The sequence below is a fragment of the Biomphalaria glabrata genome, chromosome 18 (assembly GCF_947242115.1).
Source record: "Biomphalaria glabrata chromosome 18, xgBioGlab47.1, whole genome shotgun sequence".
Classification (NCBI taxonomy): Eukaryota; Metazoa; Mollusca; class Gastropoda; family Planorbidae; genus Biomphalaria; species Biomphalaria glabrata.
The window spans coordinates 12218194-12233735 of NC_074728.1; the positions used below are offsets into that span (position 1 = coordinate 12218194).

General features: G+C 32.5%; 1 protein-coding gene across 21 annotated transcripts in view; it reads left to right on the forward strand.

The window, feature by feature from the left end:
• The window catches only part of LOC106064344 (talin-1), a 95602-nt gene that overhangs the window by 65345 nt on the left and 14715 nt on the right, over window positions 1-15542 (forward strand). For 14 of the 21 annotated variants that reach the window (XM_056017175.1, XM_056017184.1, XM_056017186.1 and 11 more), the window contains 16 exons: window positions 406-587; window positions 918-1050; window positions 1398-1499; window positions 1723-1893; window positions 3067-3213; window positions 3421-3534; window positions 3657-3776; window positions 4693-4839; window positions 5161-5327; window positions 6489-6672; window positions 7960-8085; window positions 11546-11662; window positions 12372-12557; window positions 12700-12804; window positions 13494-13599; window positions 15330-15374. In XM_056017175.1, the coding sequence (XP_055873150.1) occupies window positions 406-587; window positions 918-1050; window positions 1398-1499; window positions 1723-1893; window positions 3067-3213; window positions 3421-3534; window positions 3657-3776; window positions 4693-4839; window positions 5161-5327; window positions 6489-6672; window positions 7960-8085; window positions 11546-11662; window positions 12372-12557; window positions 12700-12804; window positions 13494-13599; window positions 15330-15374 (2152 nt within the window). Of the gene's footprint in view, window positions 1-405; window positions 588-917; window positions 1051-1397; window positions 1500-1722; window positions 1894-3066; window positions 3214-3420; window positions 3535-3656; window positions 3777-4692; window positions 4840-5160; window positions 5328-6488; window positions 6673-7959; window positions 8086-10152; window positions 11247-11545; window positions 11663-12371; window positions 12558-12699; window positions 12805-13493; window positions 13600-14219; window positions 14246-15329; window positions 15375-15542 lie in introns of those variants that run through there. The other 7 variants (XM_056017183.1, XM_056017188.1, XM_056017190.1 and 4 more) reach the window with 3 other exon arrangements.

Consider the following 15542-nt stretch of genomic DNA (forward strand, 5'->3'; position numbering starts at 1 on the left):
ATTTCTTGAGGTAATTTCATTAACGAGAACATGAAATTAACATTGCATTGTTACTATTTGCTTTTGATGACATTAAACAAAATATATTACCATCGTACCTTATACAATAGGGCTGATTAACAATAGAATAATAATAATAGAAATTTTAAAAATTGTTTTTACTAATATGACAAAGAATATTTATTAGTATTGGGGTCATTTTCTCTCATCTCTCTTTTTTTTTAATTCTTTCTCCCCTTCTTTACCCAAATATATTTTTAAAGTTAGTTCCTTTTTTTTTAACTTAATGAATTAGCTCATTGCCATCATTAATTTAAGAAAAAATTGTGACTTAATCTAACACTCACATTTTTTTGTTTACCTTTTCTATTTTTTACCTCAAAAGTTAAATTATATATTTTCTAGGCTCGTCAGGCACAAGAGCCAATCACTCAGTCTGGTAAATCAATGATTGAAGGCGCCTGCAACATGCTGCAAGCGGCCAAACAGCTTGCAGTCAACCCCCGAGACCCACCTACATACCAGATGTACTCTTTCCATTCAAAGAGCGTGTCCGAATCCATCAAACGTTTGGTCTCCTCTATCAAGTGAGTTGTAATCATCAGCCTTAAGGCCCTCACCACAGTAGCCTGTCATACCAGTGGCAACAAAAACACATTTGGTTATGGAGTTATCATAACAAAGTTGTACATTGTAGATTTTTACTTGATAGAAACATTCTTGCTGTTCCATCTAATCATGTCTCAGTTGAACACTTTTTATGTTCTTGGTTCCCTTCTATTGTCTCTTAGAATGACTAACTCTTTTACTTTTTTTTCTGAAAAAATGAAAGAAATACCTAATAACAAGGACACACACCAATTTGTAAACTGTCTCATTTGTGTGTATGATGCATCATGTGCTGTTTGTGTTTTCAGGGACATGGCACCAGGCCAGCATGAGTGTGACAATGCCATTGAACATCTAAACATCACCATACGAGACTTAGATCAAGCATCACTTGCTGCCATTAGTCAGAAACTTACACCAAGAGATGAGAAATCTTTGAAGGTTAGAGGATTTAAAAAATTTCTTGTAACATAAAAACATGAATCTTAGGAAAAAAAAACAAGCAGCACTGAAATATTTATAGTGAAACAATTAAGGAAATTTAAAAGTTTTCTTTATTTGTTTTTTTTTCTGTACATTTGAATATATGACAACAAGCATTGCACATTACTTAACAAGTTTTTGCACTATCTTGAATGCACTTCAAGTTGCTGTCCATGGAACCTTGTTTTTATGAGTCACAGTAAAGTGAACTACACCATGAATAAAAAAGAAAAATGTCATCTAAGCTCTACAATATGAACCCTTATTGTCTCTGATTTGCAAAGATTTTCCCTTATTTTTTTCAGGCTTATCAAGAACAGATGATTAACAGTGCTAGAGAAATCTTAGACAGAATAGATCTGATCAGACAGGCTGCTAAAGAGGAACCACAGAACTTAGGACATTTAGTGAGTCATTCTAGAGGCAGCAACTGCATGTTAAACAGAACAAATTAAAAAAAAAACTGCAATGCAGCCATAAAAAAACTATTTTTCTTATTATAAATATTGAGAATGTCCTGTCGACACATTTGAACAACTTGAGCCAAAAATGAAATCTTTTCACTATTAAGATGTTTTAAACAACTTTTCTGTGAATAACTGATTATTTAATGTTTTTTTTTAAAATCAGATTTCAACTGTATCCTCTTACTTTGAGCCCTTGACTAGGTCAGCCATCGGTAGTGCCAGTAAAACTGTCAACTCAAAGCAACAGATGAACATCCTTGACCTTACCAAGACAGTAGCAGAGTCAGCACTTCAGTTTATGTATGCCTGTAAAGAAGGAGGAGGTAATCCTAAGGTGAGCCTTTCTTTAAAAGTCAATTTCTATAACCCATTCATAATGTCAATCATAAAACAACAAGAATCAATGTCAATTACTAAGAATCTTTTTATTTTCATTTACCATTTGGTTTATTAATTATTACTTGTAAACCAAGTAACTCAAATAGCAAATTCAATTGGAGATTTTCACTAAATAATGTCACCGAGGCTGAATTGAACTTCACTGTTGTCAAATAAGTAAAAAAAAAAGATAGAGCTCTAATTTGAACACTCAATGTGTGGCTGCTGATCTTCTTAAAAATTTTTTCTTTATTACCTGTTATAGGTTTAGTTTAATTGGGAATTTGATGAGACTATAAATAGACTATGTTAGACGGAACTAGGGAATTATGGGATATTAACTGAATAGGGAATGATGGGTAGTTAACGGTTACAGACAGTAGTAGAAGAATGACTCACTCCTCTTTTTAATCGCGAGACATCTCCTTTGGTAGAACTGTAGACATTTGGACTGTGCCCCTTCATTTTGGATTAAATATCATTTGTCAAGTATCTATTGTTTTTATCAAGTCATTTATTCAAGTTAATATATGTTGTTTGGTTTTAAAACGAACTCCAGGAGCTAGTAAATAATACTTCATTTAGACTTAGATCTACTTTATCATCTATTACTAAACAACCACAACAACCGCTAGTTATTTTCCCATCACACTTCCTAACTTTTGTTTCACCAGATACACCAAAAAGCTAGCTTTTTATTGTTTTTCTGCCATGTCTTTAAATCTCCATTATTAGCAATGAACCTAATTGTATTTAGAGTAGATATCTAGTATTTCTGTAATTTAACTCTTTCTCTCCTAACTGATGATACCAGCATTGATTCCACCAGAATGTGGTAAATAATTATGGAGTGAAAGAGTTATATTTGCTACACTTAGATTTGTGTATTTAGTAAGAGAAGAATGATGAAAGTACATGTCTTGTATTTAAAACATGATCTCTCAAGAGTGAACTATTATTAGAAAACGATCACATTGAACAACTAATTTGCAATTATATTTAATCATTCACTAAAGTTAAGCCAGAAAACTTCTTGGGATGTAATGAATTTAAAAAAATTGGTTAGCAGTTGCACAAATACAAACTGTTCACTAATATTTCAAATGCTTTTTGAATCCTTCTCATTAAGGCCTCACACACTCATGGTCCTATAGACAATGCTGCTGATGATATGAAGGATGTCCTCCAGGATTTACTACAGACAATGGAAGAAGCTGCATCACAGGCTGGTGTAGTCAACAGTATGATAGACACAATTACAAAAGCCATAGCTAGGGTAATAAGACTTTGTTTGATAGTGCACAAGTTATGTTGTCATCTATCTTTTGTAGTATTGTGATACTGACTGATATCAATTGGACAAAGATTAAGTGTAATATTGTTTTTTAATAACATACATACTGAGGAAATAAATTACTTGCTGCAATATATGATTTTAAAATACATATTATGACATTAACTTATTCTATCTAACCTTGTTCAGACTGATGAACGTCAAATAGATAGAATGTCCATCATTGAAACCCTCAGCTTTGTTGACCACCAGACCAATATGGTCAGATTGGCTAAACAAATAGCCAGGACTGCCCAGGATATGGTGAGTATTTTTTTTTTTTGTACGACTTAATGTACTGGATGTTATAGAACTCTAAATTTATCTCCTTTTGTTGTGTTTGAAGTCTTGACAAATGTTGTGCTATTTTCTACTATTTTTGTCAGATTGGCAAATCTACTACCAATGTGGGACAACTGGGAGTGTTAGCCAACCAATTAACTAGAGACTTTGTAGCTCTTGCAAATGATTCCTTAGGAGCTGCACAGGCGGCCAACAGTACTGAGGTAATTTGTACAGCACAGGTTCAATGAGACATTTTATAGTTCGTACAGGCTACTTTTATAACCATAGGCAATACAGTAGAGGATGGCTGTGTTTGCACTCTCTTAGAGCTAAGTTGTCAATATTCACATTGACAAATGTGGATTAATTAATTTGGATCTGTGACTTATCTTGATTACCTCTTTAATTATATTATAAAAAAGAAATATTTTGATTAATCTTATTTTAAAGTGTAATTGTTTCTACTCAAGTATTTTTAGATTTAAATGATTATATTTGTACTTTTCTGCTTTTGAATGAAGGAGTTTTAGATCTTGTATACTTCAGCTTTTTTTCTTTCATAATAAAAATACTAAATGTTACAGACATTTTGGTTTGATATAAAACATCTAAAAACATTTGGTATAACATTAGCAAGAACATTTTTGATGTGTATCCAATAAAAACATTTAATTTGCAATAATGTTTAAAGTGTTTTCTATGCTACAAAAATAAAAATTAATGAGTGATTTTATTATTTATATGAGCCTAGATAAGAAATAATATTTAAAGATGATTGATCGGAGAAAGTATTATTGTCAAAGTTTTTTCGGGTACTGAGAAAAATGACAACAAAATGTATCAGTTTGTAAGAGATACTTAAGAACTTGTACAATCTGTGAAAGGGTTTAATAGTAGCCTACCAAAGTAAAATCATGATTGTAACATAGAACATTAGGATTAAATAGTGAAATATTTGTAGACCCTTTCTTTCATTGTTGTTAGAATTGTTTAAATTTCCCACCATGACATTGCAATCAGCACTATTTATTGTTTCATCAGATTGCAATCAGCACTATTTATTGTTTCATCACATTGCAATCAGCACTATTTATTGTTTCATCACATTGCAATCAGCACTATTTATTGTTTCATCAGATTGGAAACAGGATTCGCTCTACAGTTCAAGACCTTGGCAAGTCTTGTGTTGAGCTTGTACAGGATGCTGGCAATCTCCAGGGTAACCCAACTGACCAGTTCACATTGAAAGAACTAAGTGATCATGCCAAGAGTGTCCAGGAAAGGGTTAGTTCAGATTTACATCTTGTACAGTTGAAAACAATTGTCTAGAAGTCTTCTTTCCTAATTCAATCTCTCTCTCTCTCTCTCTATATATATATATATATATATTTATTTATATATATATCTAGATATGGACTCATTCTCCAGGTAGACTCCACACCTCTATATTGACTTCCTTTAGACCAGTCAGTTTAATTATTTACATATGTATATAAAGATTCTGTCTAAATTGAACCTTTATCTTACTCTACTAATTCTCTAAACACCCCATTGTTCCAACTTTATTGACCATTCACCTCATTGTATACGTATGTTATTGTTTAGGTTTCATATGTCCTGGCAGCCCTTCAGGCTGGTGCCAGGGGAACTCAGGCCTGCATCAATGCTGCCAGTACAGTCAGTGGGATCATCGGTGACTTGGATACTACTATCATGTTTGCTGCTGCTGGCACACTCAATGATGAAGGGTCAGAGTCATTCGCTGACCAAAGGTAATTACTTGGTGTGTCTGTTATCTTCAGTAAACAGTGATTGTAAACTTCATTTAATGATAAAATACTTGTACCAATGTTTTGGCATTTCTCTTTGCCTGACCCTAATGCTTATAAAGGTAGCTTTCTTAAAAGGATATTTTTTCTATAAAAATAAATAGAGTTCTGTAAACAAATGTTTACTTTACAACAAAGATGAATAATGTATTGCCTTTATTAGGGAATTTCTTTTGGAATTTATGTTTTAAAAAAAAAAAAGCTTAAATCATCTCTTTCTGTGTGGAATCTTTTACACTTTAATTCTCCCATTTCTCATACTCAGATCAAGTTGAAACTTTACACAAATAGTCATTGTTGATGGCAACAAATGAATCGATTAAAAAATTAACCAATGAGTTAATCTCTTAGTCACAATTAATTAATTTTTTTATTTAGAAATGTACTCAGCTTAGGGGAGATAAGTCTTGTATAGAGAATTAGGTCATTCGTTAAAAATGTCAAACTATAGATTTTTTAAGACTAATTAAATATTTTAAAAAATATTTGAATAGGGTCAGTGGCTAGCACGTCAACCTTCCATCCTGGAGGGTGGAGACCCTAAGTTTTAATTCAGGCTCTTCTTTCTTACTTTAAAAAAAAACTTGCTTTGGAAAGGGCAGCACTGAAACCTTCTCCTAGATCATACCTCCTCCACTTCCCCTTCCAACTGGTCCACAAAAGTGATTAAACCCTAGTACTGAACATATGCTATAAGCATGAAAGTTGTGCTGAACAACAACAATTATTAAATATATTTCCAATTGCACCAATTTATTATTGTTTGACTAGATTACTCAGGATCTATTAAAAAGTAATTATATGATTGATTGATAGAATTGGTACAATTGCACTCAATATAAGCTTTGTTTTTAATTTAAAAAAAAATATTTAATTTTGTTTTTCTTTTTTATTCATTGGTTAACAAACAAATCTTGAATGTATGACTAAAAGATTCTCCTTTTAAGTATCCTGCATTAATCATGTTACAATTTTAGAAATCTGTCTGTCTGAAGCATTTTACGTTTCGAGAGACAATCTTTTCCCTTTGCAACTTCTCATGTGACTAAAGAGGCCAATCCTTGATGTGGTATCTAATGATCAATAAATATTGCTTGTTTGTAGGGAAAATATTCTGAAGACAGCTAAAGCTTTAGTTGAAGACACAAAGACACTTGTGGCTGGAGCAGCTTCCAATCAAGAACAGCTGGCAGCTGCTGCCCAGTGTGCAGTTAAGACCATCACAAGACTGGCTGATGTGGTCAAGCTGGGTGCAGCCTCACTTGGCTCTGAGCAGCCTGAAGCCCAGGTACATTTTTTATAAATTAGAAAATAAAGCTGATAGGAGCACTATTATAATTAAACTTGTTAGGTTTAACATACTTTTGTCAAGAGTCACTTCATATAGAAGTGCATTTGTCTGTGTTGAACTACAAAATGTAATGAAAATGATTATAAATTATATAAACACATTTCTTAGCAATCTTTACATAACAAGAAGTGACTGACTAAATGATATAAACAAATTTCTCAGCAAACTTTACATAACTAGAACTGACTGACTAAATAATTATAAACAAATTTCTTAGCAAACTTTACATAACTAGAACTGACTGACTAAATAATTATAAACAAATTTCTTAGCAAACTTTACATAACTAGAACTGACTGACTAAATAATTATAAACAAATTTCTCAGCAAACTTGACATAACTAGAACTGACTGACTAAATAATTATAAACAAATTTCTCAGCAAACTTGACATAACTAGAACTGACTGACTAAATAATTATAAACAAATTTCTCAGCAAACTTGACATAACTAGAACTGACTGACTAAATAATTATAAACAAATTTCTTAGCAAACTTTACATAACTAGAACTGACTGACTAAATAATTATAAGCACATTTCACTCAGCCTACAATCATAGAACAACTAAGTATTGATTATGTGAGACTAAAAGTTGTTAGAGTGTTTTTCTGTCATTTACTTTTACAAAAGCATCAACACTGTGTTCCTTATGCAGAATATAAGATACAAAGTCATATTAGTATCATCTGTTTTTTTTTCTTTTTTCTTTTTAGAGGCTTGTGTTCCTTTCACTCTGTTTTAGCTAGCCTAGGTTTTACTAACCATTCTCTGTTCCAACTAGTTTTAGATTTATTTATTTACCTTTTTATTTTTCTATGAGTGATTTCTGCTATACTCACTGAGCTTTGGGTTAATCTGTCCATGTAATCTTAAGACAACCAAAAAGCTATGTAAAAATGACTTTGAGAATCAATTTTGAAAAAGCTGTATAATATCTGAAAATGTTTTACTTAAGAACAGATGTTTCAAGATTAATGCCATGGTACTATTGACTTATGAACAAGATTTTGTACTACTTGCACTGATTTGAACCAAAAACTTTAAAGTGATTAAGTTTTTATTTAGGAAAAATATTTTTGTGGCTTTTTGGTTTAATTTTTAGCTTTTTTTTTTTTTATAGTATAGTCACTATTGATTGCTTGAGTAATTGTATTTGACAGCAGTTGTATGTGTTTTTTTTCCTTTGTTTGTTATATGTTTGCATGTCTCTTACTGTCTCAGGTTCTACTGATCAATGCTGTGAAGGACGTGGCCTCTGCCTTATCTGACCTTATTAGTGCCACCAAGAATGCCTCAGGGAAGAGTGTAAATGATCCAGCCATGCTAGCTCTGAAAGACTCAGCCAAGGTAAGCCTTTTGTCTTGTCTGAACCCACCCCTTGGGTTAGTGTAGATGTTAGAGGGCAGGAACTGGAGTAGATCGACAAGCAAGACTCAAAACAGCTAAAGAACTGTTAACTTATGAATTAATAATTGAAACAAAGTCCTTACAGTCCTGTTGTCTCAACACTAAGAACACTATTAAATGCACATGAAACTGTAGATTGATGCCATATCAATAAGGGAATGACCAAATATTGTATTATTATCTATATACAATTTGTTTGACTAAATCCCCCAATGATATGTCTCCTTACAGCATGCAGTCTCTAACTCCAACTAAACCAGCCCCCCTGCGCCCTTCTGTTTGTGTGTTGACTCTGGCATCTCTAACCTTTATATCTATTTTTAATACTTTTTTTTTTCATAGTCCAGTGCACATCAAAGAACTTTCTCTGTGATGTTTTGTTTTCTTCTAAACACTTATTAAATATCAAAATTTGGAAACCTTGTCAACCATGTGCATTTAATAATGTTTTGTTTTTAATTAGTGTCTCTGTTTGATCCAACAAATGCTTAATTAAACAAAAATACTTGTACCAGCAGTATGAGTCTGTAAAGCTTTTCTTTTTTTTTAATTTCTTTGATGTGTCACGATCATCACTAGAAGCACAAAATATTTTTTTGTTGTAGTATTCTGTTTATGTATACAGAAATAAATGTCCTAATCTATGTTCTGTGCCGCATATTGTACTGTTTTATAGAGACCTGTTACTGTACAGCAAGCATACGGAGTTGTTATCATAGTCATCCTTTATTCTTTCTTTGTTTGCTGAGTTTCATTTCAAATGCTTAACCAAAAAAAAAAACAATTGAAGATTGTTCGTCCTGATGTTCTCTTATTGTAAAAAAAAAATTAAAATAAAATTTACAATGTCACGCTTGACTGGATTTTGGAGATATAGCCTGGATTACAGATCTGCTCTGATTGATGGTGAGTAACTTTAGCAATCTTGCATTATTTGAATAGTGTGTGCGTGTGTGTAAAGCCTGCATGACTTAAGTCCTGGAGCTTCAGTTAGCTGTGTCAATAGTGAATGTCTCTCTTACTAACCTGTTATAGACAAGTTTAACTGGATGGTGTTTTCAATCAAAATGTCATTTCATTGGGGGACATCGTCTTGAAAGTTTGTCTATAAAAGTATTTCTTTCAAAAGAATGAAGTTGTAATGACAGTTGAACAAACAGAAAAATAGTTGATGCACACTTTCTATTTTCTCTCAAAAATAGGTGTTAAAAAAAATAAATACATTTCTTTTCAATACTTATTAAATGATATTTAGAAATGTAGTTGTACAAATGAAACGAAGTAAAACAAGTCATTGAAAAAGTTAAGCATAATAAAAGTATTTGCTGGAGATTTGGTGTCTGAGCGGTAAAGCGCTTGGCTTTCAAACCGGATGTCCCGGGTTCGAATTCTGGTGAAGAATGTGATTTTTAATTTAGGGATCTTTGGGCACCTCTGAGTCCACCCAGCTCTAATGGGTACCTGACATTGGGTTGGTCATTGTGTTGGCCACATGACACCCTCATTAACCATGGGCCACAGAAACAGATAACCTTTATATCATCTGCTTTATAGATTGCAATGTCTAAAAGGGGAAGTTTACTTATATATTGCTATCTCCGTTGTAATATATATATATATATGTATATATATAATATTGAGTTAATATAATTTAGCTATGTCAACCAAACAAAATAATATACTGAAGCTTTGGCAACCAAACATGTAAAAGTACTTCAATTTTTTTCTTCAATAATGCCAATAGTTTTGCTTCACTATTGAAGAATTTTATTGTAAACATATCCAATTATTGCAAGGAAAAAAACTTCAGTGGAAAAACATAATTACAAGTTTATATAATCCTTAAACAATTGTGTCATATTCTGTTGTAATGAAACATTTGACATTTGTAAAGTTTAAATAATAAATGCTTTAAATTACACATTGGGAAGTTTTTCTAAAAAGATTTATAAAATATTACATAAATGAAGTCAAGTTGCATGAAGATGTGCTTTGAACTGCTTTCAGAGATACCGCAAGTTGAATCCAACAGAAGTCAGGTTCTTGTGTGCTATGCCAGCATGCACCTAGAGAGTTGTGGGCCATAAGGATTGACTAGAGCATTTCTTCTTCTCTGCCTAGTGATGCCAATACACTCATTGAATTTATTTGTTTATATCTATCATCTGTAGTCTTGTTTTGTAATTCATGATAGTCTATTTATATCCATCACATCAACCTTCAAGTTTTTGTGAGCTAGATCAAAACAGTAATGTGTTCAATACAGTTGATGCTTTGGTAAAACAAATGACCACTAAGTACCTGTATACTTATAATGAGATGCTCTATATTGGTAGTTACTTTAACAGTTGATTGCTCCCTAATACTGGTTTTCTTTGCCCCCGCCCCCCCTTCCAAAAAAAAAAGGGAAAAGGCTATGTATCCTATCGCACAGCAAGAGTCATCAGACAGCCGCAAGTTACTTGGGAGTAATGCCATTCTGGATGCTAAATTCTACATCGTAAATCTCCACTGATGTGTTAGTTCTATGTAATTATAGTATCTTTTGTTTTTAATGGTTCTGTATTCTTTTTACTATCTCCTGTCACATTCTATGTAATCACTTTCTAAACTATTAGAGACTGTATCATCTGTTGAATATTTTCGATAATAATATGATTGTCAGAGACTGTATCATCTGTTGAATATTTTCAATAATAATATGATTGTCCATCTAGTCTTTGTCTTGACCTACCAATGTTATTGAATGATATTATTTATATATATATATATATATTTACACAAACTGTTTATGTACATTGCGATTTCTTACAATTAATAGTTTCATACATTTTTTTATACTGCTGAAATTACTGTTCATAATTACACACAGTTGTTTGGTGTTGCTAAAACCAAGAACATATACTAGTATTTAACACTAGTTTTTATTGCTGCAATCCATTTAGTTATTTTCATATACTTTTTTTTACATCATCGTGGTGCAATCACTAAAAGATAGATCTAGTTATTGGAACTAGTTCCTATTGCTCTGTGTTCATTCTTCCTTGAATGTAGTACATTATTTGGTTTGTGAAAGAAAATAAAATGGAGAAAAAATAAAGTGTTTGTTTTTTTGAGTTTCTTTTTTGTCATCATTGTTTGAGGACTGGTTCTCAAGTTATTCATAGTGAGAACAAAGCTTGTAGTGAGAACTTTTAGACCTTAAAGAATTAACAGAGACCGCATCTAATTCTTGTCAGGCTAAAAGGTAACCTGTTTGTCACAATGTTGGTGCCTGGTTTATGTACTTAGCATAGATAAGTCACTTGTGCTTCTAGTAGATCTTGTGTTGTTGTTTTTATTACTTTAATCATAGATAGTAGTGTACTGTGTCTAGCTACAAGTGTTCATCTAATTCCAGGTAATGGTCACCAATGTCACCTCTCTGCTGAAGACTGTGAAGACGGTTGAGGATGAGGCTGTCCGAGGAACACAAGCTTTGGAATCAACCATTGAAGCCATTGGACAGGAGATAAAAGTAAGTGTTCTTGAGATTAAAACAAAACTGCATTGGCTTTGAACAAAGTCTTATCATGTTCTGGTTTAGGCATAATAGAAGAAGATTATTAGTAGAGAAACATTATCACCTTTCACACTTACTGAGATCATTTTTAAGATTGTTGTTTTGACAGATAGTTCCAGCAAAGTTGGTTAATGGCAACCAGTTGACACTATTTGTTGGTCCATTAGCCTATTTATTTTCATTGTTATTTTCTTTAAAAAAAAATTCTAAAATCTACATTTGAAAACAAGATATAAAAATATATATATTAAATATATTTAATATTCAGTTTATTGGGATATCATGGTACACATGACTTTAGGGTCTATTTTCTACCATCACTATTGAGTTCTGTGTTTTATAGCACTCATGCCACTTGTACTCTTTACTATAGTACCAGTGTTACAAATCACATAACCTTTGGTACAGTAGATGTGACTGTCAATTATAATTTAGCCTTATTCCTTCTTTTTTTTTTTAATCATTCAGTATAATGATCACAGAGAATTATAGTTTTTAGTTTTTAAAGATTTATTTCTTAAAGGGTATAAAAAATAAAAATTTTTTGATTGTTTTAAATATACTACTAAGTTATAACTCTTTGGTTCTTGTATTTTTTTATATGAACTTTGTATGTATGTATGACTTTATGATCAAAATAATGTCACTTGTAAATTTGTTCCAGACGTTTGATTGCTCTGATGATGTCAACAAGAAAGCTTGTGCTGAGGACTTGATCAGGTTTGCCAAACCCATTACCACGGCTACAGCTAAGGCAGTGGCAGCTGGCAACTCTGGAAGACAGGAAGACGTTATTAGTGCTGCCAACATGGGTCGTAAAGCTATCTTTGATTTGCTTAGTGTGACTAAGGTGAGACAACTGAAAGGTTTCTGAAATTTTTTTTACTAGCTTGGTCTATCCCTTGTCACAATTGTCATCAGGGAAATGGGATAAAATGCTGAATTAAAATAATCATACCATTAAGCCAACAGATTTTGATTTCTACTTTTAGGGAGCAGCAGCTACAGCAGAAACATCAGAGATCAAACGCCGGGCTATTAATGCTGGACGTTCTGCGGCTGTTTCTTATAAGGAGCTCTTGGAAGTGGTGTTAGTGGTAGGTTCTTAGCTACACTTCAAGATTGTGCATGTTGTCTAATATAAAAATCTTAGATATTCTTGAGGTGTATATATTACAAGCTCAATAAATCATTTCCTATTTTCCTTTACTCTCCTTAAACATTTTCATACACTGTTTAAGATGGCTAGTTACTTTATTGGAATAGCATTCTACAAATAACTCAAGGGTCTGGTTTCATGCAGTTCACAATGCTGTGCTGTGTTTGACATCACTTCTACCACTTGGGCTCTTAATGTATTGCATAGACATGGATTGGAACTTGAGATCCTTGTTTTAAAAGCAAAGATCTTCCTCCCAGTCACAGTCCTCCATATGTCTAGTAGGAAGAGCCTCACTGTCATCATTAAAAAAGTCACACAGAATCAGTCCCTTGAGATCTGGAGGTACTTAACTTTGACCTCTCTTGACTGACCTCCTCTCTTAATTTCTAAGTGAATGTATCAATGATAGCATATAGGAGGAATCTATTGCCTACATTTTTTTTTTAAGACAGCAAGGGGAGTCTAAAACTAGATTAATGATAATATTAATTATAAACACACACACACAAAATCAAGCCATGAAACCCCATAATTAGTCATCTTCAACTGTGGACTGAGAGTAAGTCAGTCAGTTCAGAGTGTTAGCATCTTGTTGAATTATCTCTCCATTCATTTGGTCTTCAGGTGGTGAACAAGCCCTCAGTAGAAGGCAAACAAAATTTGTCTTTGATTTCACGTAAGGTTGCTAACTCTGTCACAGAACTAGTTCAATCTGCTGAAGCCATCAAAGGTATAGATCACTCCTTTTTAAAAAAATATATTTCTCAAAATTATTCTGTCATTTTTATTTTTCTTGTAGTTCATTTGTAAGTTCAACTGATTACATTTATGGAATTGATCTTCCTCACCCAACTATAATATTATACAAACATCACCAATTTATAACTATCTCATTTAAGAGTTATGTCTCACCATAATATATACACACCATTGTCCTGGTTGATTGTGCCCATTTCATCCAAATCTAATCTCATGTCCCTTTCACTTGTACCTTTACAAAACAAAAGACTTTTGTTTCTTTTAAATTAGCAAACTATACAAAATAAAGGATAACTTTGATAGCTCATAATTATCTTGTATATATCCAAGCATATATCAACGCTAATCTCTCCTTGTCTTACTAGTTACAGTCATATCAAACTAGGCCATTCATTGTCTTATATTGCTGTATATTGGCTGAATACAACTGTAGCTAATATTGCCAGTGCGCACTTAACAATCAAAGCCATTGCTATGCTGAATGTGTTCTGTAAGATTGTACATCTGCAGTGTATGTAACAGCCAAGTGTATGTATAACATGCCATACATAGCCTTGGTCAATGGATGTAGAGGTTTTCATTCATTTTCAGTTAGCAAACTGAAACAAGTTTTCAAGGTTTGTATAAGCCCAGCAACCATTCCTTTTGGCCTTGTATACACACCACACCCCTTAGGAAACAGTTTTGCTTCCATTTTGGAATGTCCCTAAACGAATGAACCTGCAACTTAGCAACCCAAAAAAAAAAAACCAAAAAGATTATTACAGAAGTTAATTTTTGAAAACAAAATATCACTGTTATCTCTGGAATTTCACTTGTTATGGTCTCCTGCCAATCACTCTAAACTACTTTTACTCTGACCAGTTTACTAGCCTTTTTAACTGGATACATTTTAAATGTCAGTGTACACAAAATACATTGGTACCCAGTTCACTTCAGATATTTGTTAAAACAACACAAATATTATTTGACAGGAATATTCAATAAGTATTTCTAGTGAATTAAGAAATGTTGTGCTCAATTTTAAGTCTTTCCTACTTGGACTTGGTCAGGAGGCTGAAAGCTCTTTGAAAGAAAGATAAACCCTGAAGATGTGCCTTTGTTTTGTTTTGTACATTGAAAAAGAAAAAAACATTTGGTGTAGTTATCAGATCTTAAAAACAAGTAAACCAACAAAAAAAAATATATATATATATATATAAAACTATTCTGGGATCAATGAACATGGCACTGTAATGTACCCTTTAAATGTTAATGTTTTAGCATTTAAAAAAATATTGTATTGTGTCATTTGCATGCAGAGTAAAGTTTGTTTGTTTTTTAACTTTACTAAAGAGAATAGAGTGGCAATTGGCTTGGTTTCTGAACTTGCAGTTTGCACTTCAAAGTCCACTATTTTAAGCACAGAAAATATATGAAGACAAGATTTATTACTCTAAATTGGATATGACTATTTTTATGCCTATATTCATGCTACCTTTTGGAATTTTTTTCATTTTTAACTAATTGTGTCATTGATGAGGTAAGTATCAGAGTTAGATACTATATTTCATACTAAGAGCCCATGGTAGCAGAGCCTGGTACCTATATTGTCTTCAAAGTCCCATGATATAGAGTTAGAATCCAGAATTATTTTGTCATGCTCCAAGGTTCTGTTGTATCAGAGCTATGTACCAGCTGATTGGATGTTTATGTTTTCAGCTCAAATCGATGTTTGTTCCTTTTATGATAGAAAGGCAGCGAGCCGTAAGTTGGCTGACCCAGTTATTCTATAATGAAGCTTGTGTTGTGTTTCTCATATACATTTTTTTTTCAATGTAGTTTTTCTCTCTGGGGCTCTGTCAAGAGTTCCTCACCAACAAACTTTTATTATTTCATAATTTTTGTTTTGTTTTATTTGTGCAACCCTTTGAG